The sequence below is a fragment of the Desmodus rotundus genome, chromosome 4 (assembly GCF_022682495.2).
Source record: "Desmodus rotundus isolate HL8 chromosome 4, HLdesRot8A.1, whole genome shotgun sequence".
Lineage (NCBI taxonomy): Eukaryota > Metazoa > Chordata > Mammalia > Chiroptera > Phyllostomidae > Desmodus > Desmodus rotundus.
In genome coordinates this window covers 24,663,151-24,682,280 of record NC_071390.1, presented here as the reverse complement: position 1 = coordinate 24,682,280, position 19,130 = coordinate 24,663,151, and the positions used below count along the sequence as shown (strand labels likewise).

The following is a 19,130-nucleotide window of genomic DNA, read 5'->3' as shown; positions in this document are numbered from 1 at the left end:
GTATAGGCGCCAGCCTGGGTCTGCCTTGCTGCTCCTGTGGCCCATAACCCTAGGGGATGCTGCTAGCCTCTAAAGACGTCAAGCCTCATTCCTGCCATACCGTTTGAAATCCTCCACAGTGGGCAAGAACTCAGTCAACCCACAGCACACTGTCTACATCCTTTCAACACTGGAGAATGGGTCCACATAATTCCCCTGCCAACAGGCAAGCAGGGTGTATACTTCCTCCCTTCCTTCCCACCAGTCAGCCCTTAGCCCCCCGTGCCCTGGGCAGTTCTAAAGGAAGTCACAAAATGAATCACTTCTTTTCTGTAGCTTTTTTTTTTCTAACATTTTATTCTCAGCATTTTCAAACAGTCAACAAAAGAAAGGATTTGATAGCTGACTACCCTATTACCCAACACCTAGATACTACCATTATGTTTGAGCATTTAGAAATTGAGACCTACTTCACATAGCATTAAATTCGCTTTAAAGTGAATTTTAAAAACCATAGACACTCCACGTTGCAGATGTCAGGCCACAAAAAGGTCAGCACTTCACACTCTCCCAGTAGCAGACTCTGAACTGCAGCAGCCTAGAAGATGAACTCTTCAAAAGAAAACCCACATTCTAAAGGAAATAACCCCAGACCTCTTTTATTACATGGGTGGCTGGCCAGCTGCCTCACCCAAGTTTCTGGTACCAGAATTCTGCCTGTGATCCATCCGTTCTCTGTTCCTGGAGCAGGACTCAGAAACAGAAGTCTGTACTTACTATGTGCAGTGGTGCCCAGCGAGCATCCAGGCTTCCTTGTACCCCAACCCCTCTGCCCACTACACCTAACCAAAACCCTAACTTCCATGTGTCTTCTAATCCAGCACAATTCCAGCACTATGGTGGCTCTGGGGGGAATAAATGAGAACCGAAGGGACTCAGACTGAACTTCAGCAGGTGCAGCACAGTGGGAATTCACAGAGTTGCTGGGAAAGTAGGGGTGTGTTCGAGAACATTCATGAGGGTGAAGACCCCTCCCCAGTAAAATGTACCACGAAGAAGTGGGAGACTGGGACAGCTTCCCCCCGGGGGCCTGTTCCCTCTGCTGCCTGGTTGGCCCGGTGTAACCCCATCAGGGGAGCCGTCCAGTGTGATACGAGCGGGTGGCAGGATGCAGAGCTGGAGAGGTCCCCTGAGCGAATGCCCTGGTAAATGAAGAGTCGTCGCCAGACTGCACAACAGAGGGATCGAGGGGAAAGTCCAGCAATAGGAATTAAACCAGGCCAGAAGCATATTCTTAAATCAAAAGACAATGTATTCGAACAAAAATGCTACCTTGAACATTGTGCTTTCTGACCATTCAGAAGACTGTGAGTTGAAGACAAAACATGTGAGGTAGGATGGTTCTTTGAAGACCTTAGTAGTCCAAGTTCTAGAGAAAGGTTTTCTTGTGAGGTACGCAGGGCAACTGGGTTGTCAGCGAGCTCTTTCTCTCCCCAGCTTACCCGGCCAGCAACAGTAAGATCAACAACAATAGTAAGTGTACTGAATATGACAACATCCCTCTGGTTAGTGTGTTGATGAGAAAACAAGACTTTGAAATCATTCATAGCAAGTTTCAAACAGAACATGACCACACAGAGAGATTGCGTCCATGATAGCAGCTCAGGAATCGTTGGAATGGAATGGAAAGAATTACTGAGTTCCAGCTACAAAGAAAAGCTACATGTTGCATCATCGTGATGGGCTAGAACATGTGATGTCTTCAATGGAACTAGTAAAACTGTTTACCAACAAAAAATGAAAAATAAAGTAAATTTTAAAGTATACCCTTCAGTGGTGTTTAGTATATTTGCTCTGCTGTATAAACATGACCGCTATCTCACTCCAGAACATTCTCATCGTCCAAAAAGAAACCCCCTACCCATTAACAGTCCTAATTTCCCTCTCCTCCCATCCCCTGGCAACTAACCACTAACCTACCTTCTGTCTCTACAGATTTGCCTGTCCTGGAAATTTCATATAAATGGAATCCTGTAATACGTGGCCTTTTCCGTATTGTTTTAAATTAGCGTAATGTCTTCAAGATTCATCCATGCGCCACTAGTACTTCATTCCTTTGCATGGTGAATAATCTTCTGTTGCATGAATAGACAACATTTTATTCATCCATTTAGTAGCTAATGAACACTGGGGTTGTTCTACTTCTGGGCTATTACAAATAATGTTGCTAAGAACATTTCTGTACAAATTTCTCTGTGAACGTATGTTTTCAGTCATCTCAGGTAGGAACCTAGGAGTGGAGTTGCTGGGTTATACAACAACATTAACATTTTATATGTATGCTTTATCATAGATCTACCCACTCTTACCCTCTCTTCTACCCATCTCATTTTTGTGCACTCAAGAAGAAATTGTAAACATTAATATACCTCACCCCTAAACTCATCAGCATGTCTATTAACCACAATTTAATATTTGTTTACAGTTTTTTCTTTTCACGTGCAATTTACAAGCGATAAATACAATGAATTTTAACACACGCACACACCTGGGACACCCATACAGAGCTACGGAGATGGAGACCATTACCGCCACCCCTAAAGTTCCCTCAGGCTAGCTCAGTCCTTGCCCTGACTCCACCCTCTCCAAAGGCAATCAGTCTTCTGATTTTTTTTCCCACCATAAATTAATTTTTCCTGTTCTGGAACTTCATATAAATATAATCATGTAGTATGTGCTCTGTTTTCTCTGGCTTCCTCTTCTTATAGAACTGTTTTTGAGATTCATCCATGGATTGCATGTAACAATACTCCCATCCATCTTGTTGCTAAAGAGTATTCTGTTATACTATGAATGTGCCAGTTTATTCATTCACCTATCGGTAAACACTTGAGCTGTTTCCAGTTTATGGCTTTTATGAATAAAACTGCTATGATTATCTGACTGTAGGCATGGATGCAAATCTATGTTTTTACGTCTCATAGGTAAGTATCTCGGATTGGAATTGAATCATAGGATGGATGGATGTTTACGTTTTCTTTAATTTTGATTTTTTAAATTTATTTTTAAATTTTATTCTTGGTTATTTTATTACAGTCGTCCCAATTTTCCCCCCTTTGCCCTCCTCCATCCCGCCCCACCCCCTGCTCCCACAGTCCATCCCCACCCCGTGGTCCATGTCAAATGCCAGACGAATGCCTATCCTCAGCCCTTCTCCTCTCCATCCTCGCCTCACTCTCCCGGTTGCGACTGCCCAGACGCTGGCACCCCGACCTCAAAAGCGCGAATGCCAGAACCAGACGAGTGGACGCGCTTGGAGGAGGGGAGCGTGTGGGCGTGTGAGTGTAAGTTGTAGGTGTTGTGTGTGGAAGAAACCAACAGAGTCCACACAGGTGTCCATCTGCGAGAAATTCCAATCACTCCCACCTAAAAGAGCGAGGAGCAGCTCCCCATTGCGCCCCCGCAGACACAATTTAGGACTGTGCAGTTCAGAGGGAGCAAGGCTCCACGCGGGACCCGCGCCCAGGGGCGCCCCGCCCCCCAACGGCACAGTGCACCCCGGCCCGGCGCGGTGGTTGGGTCCAGCCGCGACGTCACCCATTGTTTACAAATGTACCCCAGCCGGTAGCATTCCGGCTATCATTGCTGCGGCGCGCGGCACGAGTGCCTGACGGTCTCCGGCTTCCGCGTCTGCCCCAGTCCCGGCCGCGGCCGCGGCCGCGATCCTGGCCCTGGCCCCCGCCCCGGCCCCAGCTCTGGCCTCAGCGCCGCACCCGGCTCCTCCGCCGCGGCCCACGGAGTCTTCAGAGACGCCCGCAGAGCTTGGGGTGCCCAGGCTGGGGGACATGCCGTGCCGGAGGGAGGAGGAAGAGGAAGCCGGCGAGGAAGCGGAGGGGGAGGAAGAGGAGGAGGACAGCTTCCTCCCGCTGGAGCAGTCAGTGGGACTGGGCGGCTCGGGCGAGGTGGACCGGCTGGTGGCCCAGATCGGCGAGACGCTGCAGCTGAACGCGACGCAGGACAGCCCAGCCTCCCCGTGCGTGTCCCCCGGGCCGCCGTTGCCGCCCCCGGCGGTGGTGCAGGCAGACAAGGCCGGGCCCCCAGTTCTGCCGCTGCTTCTGCCGCCCGCGCCGCCCGAGGCGGCCGGCCCAGCTCCCCCGGGGGCCCTTCGCTGCACCCTCGGGGACCGTGGCCGCGTGAGAGGCCGTGCTGCGCCCTACTTCGTGGCAGAGCTCGCCGCGGGTCACGGCGCCCTGTCCCCGCTGCCCCCTCAGTCCAGCCTAGATGGGCCTTCGGGAGACGACACGCGGGGTGCCCCAAAGCAGCTGTCGGGTCCGTGCCGGCGAGGATGGCTGCGGGGGGCCGCCGCCACCCGCCGCCTGCAGCAGCGACGTGGGCTCCGGCCGGAAGCCCAGAGCGTGGACGACGACCCGCACCGGCTCCTGCAGCAGCTGGTGCTCTCCGGGAACCTCATCAAGGAGGCCGTGCGGAGGCTCCAATCGCGACGGCTGCAGCTACACGCACAGCTGCCCGAACACGCGCACCCGACGGCCGCAGCACCCAAGCCGGCGTCGCCGCCGCCCAGCCCTCGCAGCGTCTGCAGCAACCCTGGCGCGGCGGGAAGAAGCACGCCGCTCAGAACTGACGACGGCGTGCCCGTGCCCGGCAGCTAATGCCCCAGGAGTGTTCGCTGCGCCAGCCTGCGCCTGGAGGACGAGGGGATTCTCCCGAGGGCTGCATCTTCGCTCAGACTGAGGAACTCACACTTCCGAAGCGGGAAAATAAGCTAACGACGAGGAATCGGAACATCGCCACTGTTTTCGCGGGGAACTGAGGTCAAGGGCCCGGATGTTGAAAAACAGGACTCGGTGGGCCCTGTGTAAGGCATCTTACAGAGCGCACCCCAGGCTCACAGTCAACAGGGCTCCTTATTGGGCGTGACCATTCTTGGAGGCACCCCGCAGCCTCCCCGGGCCTCCAGCCAGGCGGCCATGTGGCCACAGTTCGTGCTTCTCGGGATCACCGTGCGCCCTAAGGACGAGGATGAACACAGTTACTCGTTTTACGTTTTCAGGGTTGGTTCCTGACTCACTTTTGGGGGAGGGGAACATGAGTTGACGATCACTTCAGGGAGTACCTCAAACTGCCAGACTTGAAATTTTACAACACTTAAAAAAATACCCATTTTGTGTCTTTTGGGGTGCTGATTCTTAAAACACACGGTACCATGAAAGGACCTTTTCTCTGCCCCTGCTTTGTAACTGGCTGCGGTTCCCCCAGTGGAGGGGAAGCCGCGGCGAGTCCAGGGTGGGGATGGGAGGTAGGTGGTGCAGCGCTGGAGTCTCCTGAGGACAAGCGCACAGCCACCCGCCGAGGCGCAGGGAGGCGGGGACGCGCTGGGCGCCCGCACCTCCCGCGGGCCGCCGCACTCAGGGCTCTCATGGAAACAGTCCAAAGACGTGGCCTCGGGTCCCTCCTCTCCCCCTCAGCTCTGCTGTATTACCCAAGAGAGTGGTGCTGGCGCTCCTGGGGGCCCTGTGTGGGGGGCTGGGGAGACGCCACGTGATGGGCACTCCAGGGACACCCAGCCTCGCACAGCAGCTTATAATGGGCTCTCCAGGGCCATTTGCAATAACAGCTGCAATTCCCCGGGGAAACGGAGTTGATTTCCTCCCTCTGCCCCTCCCCCCTCCATGCCAGCTCGCCTTTGTAAGTGAAGGAAACTGAGTAGAAAATGTGACCCTCCAAATGGAGAAGCTGCACGCTTTGCCATTGTAAACCGTGGTGAAGTTTGTCACATACTGTTCACTCACTCTGAGGGATTGAAGACCGGTTAGTTGGTGTTTTAGTTTTATAAGATTCAATGGCCTGTTCATCCTCCAGATGTGGCTATTGACATATTTACACTTCGTGCTGGAGTGTCTGGAATTGTGGCCATCCTGATAATAGGATTTTAACTTAACTGAAATACCTGTTTTCAATAAATGTGTTGCGTTTCTTGTTTAGCTTTATTTTATACTTGCTGTCTGTGGGAAAGATGCACAGTACACATTTCTCTGATCTCCATAAACATGAAAACACTTGAAATCTTTGTCAGCCCAGCTTGCAGATGGTAATTAGAGTGTCTTTGTGTCTGAGCAGCTCACCAGTTAGACAGGGTCTGCTCGCAGGGGTGTGTATTGGTGCTGGCATGAAATTAAATGAAAGTGAGGTCAGGTTTTAGACCAATCCCTTTCACCAAAACCCAGGTGTCTAACCGTTCGGCATCTCTGGGCCACACTGGAAGAAGAAGAGTTGTCCTGGGCCACACATTAAATACACAAACACTAATGAAAATGATGAGCAAAAACAAAGGTTTTAAGTAAATTTTTGCATTGGGCCACATTCATAGCCACTGTGAGCCACATGTGGCCCTCTGGCCATGAGCTGGACACCCCTGCTATAGCCTTTGGATTACTAGTCAGTGATGGAGATGCTTTATGAAGCTGCTTCTGACTGTTTTAGCAAAGAACATCAGATCAGTCACTGCAGACAGGGAGGCTTATCTTTTTTTCTTTCTGCTGTGGTCACCCATTACGTGGGCTTGTTCTACAAGGTGGCCCTAAGGCCGAGCAGCTCTTCCGCAGGGGTTGCTCAGGGTGCGAGCCTGTGGTGGGAGTGCATCAAAGGGTTGCTCTCTGCCTTTCGCTCGTTTGCTGCCTTCTCACCCTAAGAAGTGACATAACATCCCATCTCTGTCCCTCCAGTTCTGAGTTACTTCAGTCCGTTTCCTAAAGGAAGGAGCTAGGCTGGGGACAGGGTGTTCGCTCAGGTTCAAGTTCACGAATAAATGGGGACCTTGGACAAGTGGCTCAGCTGCGGGCCTCCATTCCCCCCCCCCCCCCCCCCCCCCCCCCCCGCACAGCAGATGAGAAGTGAGATGAGGATAGCGTTCATGGAGCTGACCAGCGCCGGAGATAACCAGTCTTCAGTCCCCACCCCAGGACACTCCTACGAGGCTGAGTGATCCTCTGTCTCTCATGGAACAAACGCACGCATGCTTCCAAAAGTCCTTTCTGGATCAGTTAGAGTCCTTTCTAACTTCCTTTTGCACTCAGTGCCTGTTGCCTATACCTCCCCATTCTCTCAAACACACAGACCCTGAGGGTCTTGGAGAAGTGCCTCCAGAACACACGAAGCCAGCCATTTCCCACTACTTGCCCAGAAAAGGTTGTCAGGGGCTCAGTCCAGTGCCACCCAGCAAGGGGAGGGGAATTGTGGAGGCCCTAATACAGAAGGAGGAAGGAGACCTTCAACAGTACAGTGGCCTGTCACCTCTGGGCACCAAGCTGCAGGGGAAAGTGGTGCTAACTTGTCCTGGCATTGGAGTAGCCCTGAGGTCCTTGGTCCGCTTCTTAGCTGGGGTGGGATTTTCCAGAAGTCAGTGGGTTAGGGGCAATCCAGGGCCCAATTGGTCGTGATTCGATCCCACTGCACCAACTGTGCTGACTTCGTGTAATGACTGGTTAAAGCTAGACTAAACCGTAGGACTCATGCAGTACAGCCCCTCATTACAAAAGGAAGACTGGAGAAAACTAATGCCCACTATCAAACACTTTCTTTATATTGTTTATTGACCTGAGAGAGAGAGAAACATCAGTTTGTTGTCCCACTTATTTGTGCCCTCACCAGTTGATTCTTGTGCCCTGACCAGGGATTGACCCCTCAACCTTGGCACATCAGAGCAACGCTCTAACCAGCTGAGCTACCAGCCGGGGCGCCAGCTATTTTAAATGTACTGTAACCCCATACCTGTCCTCCTTTTTAAAAGTCCTACAAGGCCTTATTCATCATCACAAAATCCTTTTCTTGGAAAACAGGTTTACGGAACTGATTTTTCAAAGTTATTAGGCCATTTTATAGGTGGAAAAATAGTCCAGGGAGGGGGCGGGGCAGAGTGACCGACCAAAGTCATTTCGGAAGTCATTTCAGAGCATAGAACCCAGGCCCCTTTCTAACAGCCTGATAACCAACACACACAGTTCAGTATTATTTACCACACAACTCCACACACGCGTGCAACATGAACAGCACCCCTACAGCTGTCCAGTGTGGCGGCCCTGCCATCAGAACCCTGGAAAACCACACTCCAGACCCCTAAGCTGAGCTAGGGGAAGATGTAACCATTTTTTTTCACAAAATGTTCAGCATCCTATGAAGACAGTTGGCCACAGATAAAAGGCCAGAACAATACTCTCAATGAAACACATGCAACATAAGCACAGAAATTGGCAAAAAACAAATGATTTAAACAAAAGAACACCGCACTTCACAGAGAACTCCAGAGTCAGCCACCCAAGGACTTTATTCTAAATTAGGTATAAGGGCTACAATATTTGGATTCAATTTTTACCCTCTTTTGCTCTCTCCTTTTCCAGCTCAGAAGCAGATACATGGAGCGAAGATCAGACACCACTTCCCTATCCAGCAAGGTCTGTGTTGAACCCTGTGATCCCTTCCTTCCAATCAGGAAAGAGTTACCCTGGCAACCAAATTACTAACTCACTCAATTAGCTCCCCCTTCTTCCACTGATGCTCAGTAATCACAGAATGCCAGCCCTGGGAGAACTCAGCCTTCGTTGGTCTACTGCTACCACTTCATTTGGAGATGGAACCCCAGAGACGGTTCCACGCGGAGGTGCACTTCATTTGAACACCGTGAAGGCTGGTGCAGGCAAAGGGCCAGCGCTTCTTCCTGGATTTCCATCCATAACTGAAGGGAGAACAAGTCACCTGCCCATAACAGTGGTTCCCAGGAGGCATACAGATAGCAGCGTGGGCCCTGCAGGCAGCCCTCCTTTGCTGGCCACGTGGTTTGGCACAGGGTCCTTCACCTCAATAATCTCAGTGAACGCATCTGCAAAATAGGGAATAAAAATAGAGCCTACCCTGAAGAATTGAGGGAAGATTAAATTAGATAACATCCGGGAAGCAAATAACAAACAAACATTCAAATAATAAAACAAATGATGTTTTATCATTTGTTCTTCTTCCCAGGAATGTCTGGAAGTTACTGAATGAAGGCCGATACTTTAAGTCCTGCCTCTTAATGACGTCTTCAGTCTGCTTCCTCTGAAGGTCAGACCACTTGCTTGAGCATACACCCCTGTTGGAGAGGTAAGCACTCGGGAAAGTGCACAGGAAGGGAATACTCAGTCTAGAAGAGGTTTACTTGGAAAAGGGTGAAGGTCCCCTTCAAGACAAACCCTGAGAGCAGCTCAGGACTGGAACTGGTAGAGGAGAGGCCGCAGGGGATGTTACAAAGCAGAGGGTTTGTGGTCAGGACAGCCTGGGGCCACAGCTCTTAACTCCCCTATCTCCTCTCAGAAAACCCACCCCCTTCTGATTCAGATTCAGTGCTCGCCTACAGTTCTGTGAGCCTGCCCTGTCCGCTCCCCTCTATAATTTGTACTGAGAAAATTATGCAACTTCTTCACAGGAAGGGATCTTCACATTTATTTTGTTCTCACTCTTCATTTGATTTACTTCATTATAGGCTTATCTCAGGGGCTCATATACGAGTGTCTTCTTTTCCCAAAGAGATTGTGTATTCTTTGGCAGCAGAGCAATGACAAGATGAAGAGAGTGTTTTAGGCTGATTATGAGGTAACAGGGCATGGGGGATGCACGGAGGTGGAGGGGGAACATTTATGGTCAGCCGGACCAGTTGGATGGCTGTTAAAACCTTCAGGCACCAGGTGATAAGGGCCTGGATGGGAACAAAGAGGAAAAGACAAGATACACATTCTGAAAACTCTAGGCCTCAGTATAGTACAAAATGCTGGCTCTGGAGCCAGCCGTCTCGGTCACAGTCCTGGCTCTCTCCTTTAAAGCTCCTTCCTGTGACCTTAGGCAGGTCACTTCATCTGTCTAACCTCACATTCCTCATCCACGAAGTTCAATAATAAAGTCCCTGCCTCATGGGGTTGTAAGGATTCATTGAGCTAATACTAGTAACAATGCTTAGGATACTGCCTGAAACATCGCTGCATTTAGTAACAACACCTGGGTATTGGCATCTAGGAAATATTTGCAGAGCAAACACATTGGGCAATTTAAACAGACTTGTAGAAGCTAAGGGTGTGGGGTACTTGGGGCAGAGGTGATGAGTGGTGGTACCTAGAAGTTCAAAGAGGATGGAAAAGGAAGGATATCTGCTAAAAAGGGAAAACAGGGCCACAGGAAGGATTTGCTCAACCAGGAGACACATGTGCCTGTCTGACCGTGGAAGAGAAACTGAAGGGAAGATGCTATAAAGGATGACGCTCCTTGAGGCAGGAAGGGATGGGGTTCCCTGGGCTGGCCAGGGTCCAGAGGGATTGTAGGGGTCGATGTCCATGTGACAGCATCTTATGTCACTAACTGTCATGCCACAGCAAAGCCTGGGACCTTGGTGGCTGGTTGTTGAAACAACCTTGTGTGACCTTCACGCCTGGAGTGGCCATGTTTCTGCTGTTACTGCGTGAAGGAGCCTTCCTCCCTGCACCTTATCTACAACAGAATACAAACTAAATCTGATACCAAGAAAGTTTTTAAATGCTCCCCCTTATCAATTAACTGACTCATAGGAGGTAAAATTCACAACCCCCAACTGATAAGCTATTCAGGCAGTTTATTTGACTTATTGATTTGGGTGGGTTAAAAAAGTCACAAGCTCATTATCTCATTTTGTTACCTTTGCCCTGCCTTTTGCTCATTTATTTTTTATTGTCTAAATCAGATTCCGTAGCCTAACAGGGTGAGAAATGGTTTCCTAGGTGTTCCTGAAAATCTCCCCAGACACAGGAGTCATAACCACCTTTCCCCAGATGCACCAGAAACTGTGCTTTTCTTCAGGTGGGGGAAGGAGGGAAGAACTCAAGGTGCAGATGTTCAAAACACCACTTAATGGTGCTGGTAAAGGGGATCTGAGTAGCTCCAGTGTTCAGAAAAAGTCAATGAAAGTCACTGGGTGGGGTGGGATATAAGGGTGTTGGGAACCACCCTTCCTGGTTTCAGAAGCTGTAACCCCCCATGGCTAAGACTGAGTCAGAGACCTGGGGACCCTAAGCCACTAAGGAGACAAAGCTTATCTTCCCAGCAGGAGTGCCACCTCTATCCCCTTTTACTTCACCCTGCTTGGCCCCAGGCAAATGACTGGTTAGCCAATGATGAGTAAGATTCCTCAAGGGAGAGATGACCTAAGACAGGCACGGTCACAATGGGGCCATCAGGGAAGGAATTGGGGGGCTATAGAAAAAGGGGGTGATGGGCCCTCGCCCCTCGGCTTTGACGTAGCCTGAGTCCTCATTCTGTCTGTAATCAGTCTCCTAATCTCTCAGCTGCCTTACTTCCCCCATCTGACTTAAGCCTGAAACAATGTGGTGCAGCCCTGGGCAGGAACAGGAGGTTCCCCAGGGCCATCAGGCCTAGGAAAGAATGCATAAAAGCCTGTGAAACCTGCTTTGCTAAGAACACCCTCAATTTTCTGATAAGGGTCCAAGCATGGAATGAGTTTGTTTTCCAAAGTTTCATGGCCCTTTAGCTAACTGACCCTGACTCAGAATAAGCTCTCATAGTTCTTTGAATGTTCATTACTGCCTGGCAATTATTGATGAGCTTTACCTGTATTCCTGCGCAAATGGAACCCAATAAAAGCCCATTGAGGAACAAGCTCAAGGCCCTTCTCCTTTGAGAGAGATTGGCCACCTTTCCTCCCCAAGCAGATCATGTCTTGGTAGACTTATTTTCATCTGTGGCAGATGGGATGGGGGGGTGCCTGCAGGCAGAGCCCCTCCAAATAAGGGGACTAAACAGTAATGGAAAAAATATAATAAACATTATATTAAAAAAAGAAGTCACTGAGCAAGATCTGATTTAAATATCCTGGACTTGACCACAGAGGACATAGAAAGAGGTAATAGAGATAGATATAGCTCTGTGTTTGTAGATACACTCACATACCCACAATCCCTCGGTTTACCTTCTAGCCTCCCTCGGTTTTTCTTGATTCTGCTCTCACTCTCTGTCTGGTCTTTTGTTTCTTCTTCCTCCCACATAGATCTAATGGGCTAGTCTTTGTAAAGTACTTAGACCAGGGCCTGGCATAAGGTTACCACTAGCTGTACACTAGCTAGTGTTATTACTAGTCCCCAACTGACAGCTACTCCCAGGCTCAATCCACCCCTCTTAGCTCTTTAGCTCTAAATGCCAGATCTTTAATCTTCAACCCTGATCTCTCTCCTTCTAGTCATTTATGAGGCAGGAGGCTGCTGTCCGTATAACTTCCCAATGAAACTCCTAATCAGCCCCCACGGCGCCTCTGCCACGTTCATATACACACAACACAATCAGCCTCTCCTTACCACTTCCCTATTGCTTTGGTCCTTCCGAGCTCAAGGCTTGCAGATGTTACCTGGGAAACCCAGGGCTCAGCCCCTTCAGAAGATGGAGTTGTCTCAACTCTGCCCACGCCCATGCCCCTAGTTCTGTGGCCATCCCCTACTAGGGGTTAGACATATCCCAGCCACAGTCATTCCTGGGCCATGTACTAGGAATATGCTATCCCAGGCTGCAACACCTTGGAAAGGACCATTGCTTCCTTGACACAGAGATCCTTCCCCAAGCGCAGGCCCAGGACTAGGATCTCTACAGCCTTTGCAAATGGCTGATCAGTACCAGCGGCTAGGGTAGAGGAAGAAAGCTGTGTGTAGACTCAGCCAGGTGACAAAAAGAGCACCTTAAGAGCCATGAGTTCAGATCCTGATCCACCACCAGTATTTCCTACCTCTCCCCTTTGGAAAGGAACATCTTGTGAAAGGTGTCTGCAGAGCGCCTGCCTGTAACAGGGCTCCATCCCCTTCCCCTCCTTGTCCACAGTCACCATTGTAACTTCATTCCTGAGTGCTGTCTGGCCATCCTGCAGACCCACAGGACATCACACTGGGTGACCCCTTGCCAACTTGGTCCTGTGCTCTCATCTTATAGGACTTGAGGGTCTACAAGCAGCAGCCACGTGCCAATTGTTATCTGTGCTTCTCTTACGCAATTCCTAGTACCTTACGTGAAGGTTTTGGCCCCAGACCTGATTTGGGTTCTCCCAGAATGTGTGAAACCCCGTTCCATCCTGGATTCCCAGAACCTTCCACATATGTGTCTGGTATACAAGCCAAGTTTGAGAATAGTGATGCTGTTGTGTTGAGGTATTTAGTGGGTCAAGGTTTGTGGGATGCTCTTAATACCTTTAATAAATCCAACATGGGAGAAAATGGTGCCAAGAAAGTCTCACATAGGTGGTACAGTATGACTGGAAGACATGATTGAGGGAAGAAGATCCTAGAGCCAGACTGCCTGGGTTCAAATCCCAGCTTCGCCACTTAAAAGGCGGTAACTTCAGGTAAATTAATTCATTTCCTGGGCCTCAGTTTCCTCATCTATGAAATGGACAAAATACACATGCACACCCTACCAGGCGTATGCCCACACCTTTCTTCCCCCACAGGAGTGCACCTCCTGAACTCCAGGGGTCCCCAGAAGACCTGCAACCAGAGGAGCAATGGGCAGCAGCAGCTCATCCCAGGCTAACCCCCTGAACCTGTCTCCAAGGTCCCCCTTTCTCTGCCTTTCCAGAGAGCCAAAGCAGCCCCGCCAAGGGTCTCTCCTGTTGCTTCTTCTATCCTAAGCCCTTCCTTGTTTTACTGTCCCCAGTTTTCATAAACATACTCTCCAATACCCTGGCTGGGTTGCTCAGTTAGAGGTTAGAGGAGTATCAAACTCATATTCACCGGGGGCCACACAGCCTCACGGTTGCTTTCAAAGGGCTGAATGTAATTTTAGGACTGTATAAATGTAACTACTCCTGAACTAGGGGCAAGGAGCTCGGCGCTGCCTCTAGGTAGAAACAAGGTGCCAGGCTGGATAAAACAAGATGGAGGGCGGGATTCAGCCCACGGGCCTTGTGTTTACCACCCGTGGGTTAGAGCAGCATCCCGATACACCAAGCTGCCAGTTGGATCCCAGGCCGGGGCACAAACAAGAATCAACCAATGAACACATACGTGGAGCAACAGATCGATGTTTCTCTCTCCCTTCCTCTCTATCTAAAATCACTTTAAATAACTAACTAAATAATAACTCTAAAAAATCAAAGACAAAATAAAACAGTGCCCACTTCATGGCAGTGCTGACAGGATGCGATGATCTAATCTCATTTAATCATTTAAAGCACCCAGAATGGTACCTGGTACCTGTGTGCTCAGGAAATGCTACTCCCTAGAATTTTGAAAGCAGAGAGGTAGTGTGGAGGTAGCTTTCTGGAAGGAGTTCAGGAAAAGGGACTTAAAGGGCACAGAAGCAAAAGAGGAAGCAACAGCTTGTGCTCACAGTGGAAGAAAAGAGGTGGCTGAAGTGTTAGGGTGAGTGGGGCACATTCAGGAGGCATATATAGGCACATTCCCGGAGGAGGAAGGGCCAGTGGTAGTGTGAAGAGTCAGCAGCTATGCCCTGGCTGGTGTGGCTCAATGGGTAGAGCCCCAGACTGTGAAGCATAAAGGTTGCCGGTTTGATTCCTACCCTGGGCACATGCCCGGGTTGCAGGCCAGGTCCCTGTTTGGGGGTGTGAGAGGCAACCAGTTGATGTATCTCTCACACATCAATGTTCCTCTCTCTCTTTCTCCCTTCCCATCTCTCTAAAAATAAATAAATAAAATCTTTTAAAAAATAAAATCAGCATAGCCCTGACTGGTGTGGCTGTGTTTGGTCGTCATCCTGCAAAGTGAAAGGTCACCAGTTCCATCCCCAGTCACGGCACATGTCTTGATTGTGGGTTCAGGCCCCAGCCAAGCACACAGGAGAAACCAATCAATGTTTCTCTTTCTCCCTCCCTTCTCCTCTCTCTAAAAATAAGTAAAATCTTTTTTAAAAAGGAATTAGCAGCTATCATTTGGGGGCACTTAAGTATCCCAGACAACTCAGATCCTCACGTGACCCTCCCAACTACCTCATTATGTATCAGTTTATAAATGAGAAAAGGGAAAAGCACAGAGCAGTGACTTGCCTCGACGACACAGCTGGTGAGCAGCGGGGCTGACTCAAGAGTCCCTGAGCACCAGCCTTCCCCTGCAGCTTCAGCGTGGGAGGGTGCTGGGCAGGACAGACCCCTCAGGGGGCTGTTTAGCTGCGTTGGGCCAAGAAAATCTTCCTTAAAAAGGGCAAGGGAGCAAGTAGGATGAGGAGGTGCTGCTTTGGTTAATCTAACTCCTGCCTCCAAAACACAGCCATTTGCCCACCACACACCAGTCCTTTGCTATAAAACCGTTTTCCTTTCCCTAGACCACAGCTCCCGAGTGGGTCAGCCTCTTACGGGGAAACAGGCTGGCTTTGCCTGTGCCCTTCCCATTCTTTACACAAAAAATTCGGTTGCGGACACTCCCTCCACCCCTCTCCAGACAGGAATCCTTGGCCTCTGCCCTCCAGCCTAGAAAGTGTTTCTGGAATGGGTTCTCATTCCACCAAGGGAGTGGAAGCCCACCTAGCAGCTTTTAAAAACTTGGACCTAATTTTCTGATCTTGTGGACCATCAATCCAGAAGCACCAAAGTCCTGCAGGGCTGCCAGGACTCTGTGCTGAGCCCGGGGCTCCCAAGTGCCTTCTTCCTCATTAAATGTATCCCCAAGTTCTTTTCCTTCCCCCACCTCCCACCAAAAAGCCAAACCATGCTCCAAAACAAAAAACAAATTTATTCAGCAGACATTTTAATTAAGAAATCCTATAAATCAGGACCACCACAATTTCAGACACTCCGGTGCGAAGTGTACGTCAATAGCTACATCTGGAGGATGAACGAGCCATTGAATCTTTTTTTTAAAAAAATGGGTTTAGCTACCTTAAAGTCGGGGGCGGGGGAGGTGGTGGCACTTCACTTAAAATGCCATCAAGTTTCACAAGGGTAAAGCCAGCGGTTTCTCCTCTCAGAGAGTCACATTTTAAAGACGGTTTCGGTCACTCACACAGAAGAGCTAGTGGCAGGAGCAATCTGCGAGGGGAGAGGACCCACGGAGGCTCAGGCCCACGGATCCACAGAGGGCCAGAACAGAGCGGAGCGACGCCCAGGGTCTCCACGCGCCACGGAGGCACCAGAACGGGTGTATCGATACGAGCGGACCAGGACTGGGGAGAGACTCGGGAGATTGTTTATGACCGTTTCTGAGAAAGCTCAGGGCACGGCCAAGAGTGGCCTCATGAGAGGAGGAGTTCTGGAAAGAGGAAAGCACAGGAAAAAAAAAAAAAAAAAACAAATAACCCTTCCCACAAGTCCCTCTCTGCCCGTGTCTCTTCAGGAGACTTCCAGAAGGTAGGAGAGCACAGACTTGGCTCTTTTTGGAGCAAGAGGAAGAGAGGACAAGGGGATGAGTTAGCTCTCCCAGGAACCCCAGAGCTTCCACATACAACAGACCGTGACCTTGAACCACAGGTGGCAAGGTCAGTCATTAAAAAGCCCAAATTCAACCCCAGTTCTATCCACCTTCAAAATTCTCCACCTCCCACTCCCTACCGGGACTTCACATGTCCCACCTGGACCAGCCCCTACTTAGGTGGGAGGGAGGGGGCGATGCCAACCGCCCACCACCAAGCTTTTACATTCCTCTCTCCTCCGGAATTTCTTTGCACGCCAATTGTAGCACCATTTTCACTAAGCTCCTCCACCGGGAAATAAAGAAAATGTACTCGTGTCATTAAGTTTTCAAGTATTGTTCTAAAGCCCTCACGAATTCCCGCCCCTTGTGGCCCTATCTTTTAACAATCCAAGAACACGACACCCCCAAGGGTTAAGTCAGGTACAAGTCAATAAAAGTAGCTGCCATAGTTCTCCCAGTTTATCCCAGGTCCTTGGCCCCAAGGTGGCCGGGGAAGTTCTCACGCAGCACAGACATGTCCTGGCCGGTGCATTTCTCCACGTTCAAGTTTTCTCCGACAGCCTCGCTGGGGCCGGTAACTTCTCGGCTGGAAGTCTCCCCCGGCACTCCTCCCTGCAGCCTCGGCTCTCGCTCCCAGAACGGCGACGGTGGCTTCGGCTCAGGGTGGGTGAGAGCAGGACGCTGATGGGTCTGTGCAGCGGCCTCCTCTTCCTCCTTCAGGGACCCCGGTCAGTGCAAGGCGCCCGCGGGCTGCAAAGCGACAGGGTCCGGTCCGCTGCGGCCGCCCCCGGTCCCGGAGGCGCTGGCCGGGCCTGTGGCTGCAACTGCGGCGACAGCTCGCTGGAGCCTCCGCACGGCCTCCTTGATGAGGTTCCCCGAGAGCACAAGCTGTTGCAGGAGTCGGTGCGGGTCGTCGTCGTGGGCGCGCGCGCTGGCTGGGGGCCATCGTCGCTGCTGCAGGCGGCGGGAGGCTACGGCGCCCCGCAACCATCCTCGGCGGCACGGCCCTGGCAGGGCGCTGTGACCTGCGGCGAACTCCGCCACAAAGTAGGGCGCAGCCCGGCCTCTCACGCGGCTGCGGTCCCCGAGGGTGCAGCGAAGGGCTCCGGGTGGTGCTGGGCCCACCGCCTCCGCCGGCGCGGGAGGCAGAACCGGCGGCCGGGCCTTGTCTGCCCGCACCGCCGCCGCAGGGGGCCGCAGCAGAGACCCGGGGGGCGCGCACGGGGAGGCTGGGCTGTCCTGCGTCGCGTTCAGCTGCAGCGTCTCGCCGATCTGGGCCACCAGCCGGTCCACCTCGCCCGAGCCGCCCAGTCTCACTGACTGCTCCACCAGGAGGAAACTGTCTTCCTCCTCCTCCTCCTCTTCCTCCCCCTCCGCTTCCTCGCCGGCTTCCTCTTCCTGCTCCCTCCGACACGGCATGGTCCCCAGTCGGGGAACCCGGAGCTCTGCGGGCGTCTCTGGCAACTCGGTGGGCCGCGGCGGAGCCGGCTGCGGCGCTGAGGCCGAATTCGGGGCCGAATCCGGGGCCGAATCCGGGGCCAGGGCTGAGGCCGGGGCCGGGCAGGACGCGAAAGCCGAAGACCCGCTGGCACTCGTGCCGCGCGCTGCAGCCGCGGTAGCCGGAATCCTACCGGCTCGGGTTGATTTGTAAACAATGGGTGACGTTGCGGCCGGACGGAACCACCGCGCCAGGGCGGGAGGAGACGTGCGGGGAGGTACAGCGCCGCCGGCGGTTGAGGGCAGGGCAGGGCCTGCGCCGGAGCCTTCTCCTGTCTGACCTCGCTATCCCCCTATACGCGGATCCTGGGCGTGGGGGGACCTTTGTGGGTCCCCGAGCGGATGGGCCACACAAAAGAGTGGAGACTCTGAGGCGACCTGGGTTGGTTTCTGCCACTCGCAGACACACCCACCCACACGCCTAACCCCTCCTCCTCAGACTCTAGCTCCCTCCCCACGTGTCATCAACGCTTGAGATGGCCCTGCTCCTCCCCCGCGCACCCGCCGGTGGGGGAGGAGCGGCCGCGGTCGGACTTCCGAGAGGTGGGGGCAGGGAAAGGGGGGAGAATTGGGGGTGCTGAGGGGCCATCGCAAAGGTGGGCGGAATCGATCTGAGGTGGGGTTTCCGAAGTACGCCCAGTCCTCAAACACTGCGAGCGGGACGCGCCACCGCATGGCTGAAGAGTTGACTTTGTTCATTAAAAAAGGAAAAGATTCAAATTGAAATACAGGGCGTTGAAAAGACAGCGCTCGCAATCATAGGACTCAGACGTGATTCACATGAAAACATTTTTTCATTTCTAGTTTTTTCTATGAAAGTGTTATACAACAGCCACATATACAACGTTACAGTTTTCCCCCTAGTATTACACCATAAACAGTGTTCTCGTTATTGCATGCACTTTGAGAACGTAATGGTTACGTAAGTTTCCATCAAGTGGCTGTACCATAAATTATTAAACAATTCCTTTAATGTTTACTGTTTACTTAACTTCACCGTTGTAGATAAGTTTGTGACTGACATTTTTGTGTGTAAAACTTTCCATGTTGATGAGTGTTTTCTAAGAATATATTCCCACAAATGGAATTTCAGGTCAAAGGATATGGATATTTTAAGGTTTCTGAGAAACAAACCAAACCGCTTTCCAGTTGGGTAAATTTCCTCTGCCATCATTAATGTGTGATCACATTATTCATGGCACCTTCAACTAGTATTTGAGCACC

General features: G+C 51.3%; 2 protein-coding genes across 2 annotated transcripts; one reads left to right on the top strand and one right to left on the bottom strand.

The window, feature by feature from the left end:
- Positions 1-3,626: 3,626 nt before the first annotated feature.
- On the top strand, positions 3,627-5,987 carry LOC123480038 (proto-oncogene FRAT1). Its single transcript, XM_045197589.2, has one exon. The coding sequence runs from the start codon at positions 3,825-3,827 to the stop codon at positions 4,647-4,649; it is 825 nt and encodes a 274-aa protein (XP_045053524.2). The 5' UTR covers positions 3,627-3,824; the 3' UTR covers positions 4,650-5,987.
- A 9,724-nt stretch (positions 5,988-15,711) lies between these two features.
- FRAT2 (FRAT regulator of WNT signaling pathway 2) lies at positions 15,712-17,931 on the bottom strand. The gene has a single exon (XM_053923400.2). The coding sequence runs from the start codon at positions 17,826-17,828 to the stop codon at positions 17,139-17,141; it is 690 nt and encodes a 229-aa protein (XP_053779375.1). The 5' UTR covers positions 17,829-17,931; the 3' UTR covers positions 15,712-17,138.
- Positions 17,932-19,130: the final 1,199 nt, after the last annotated feature.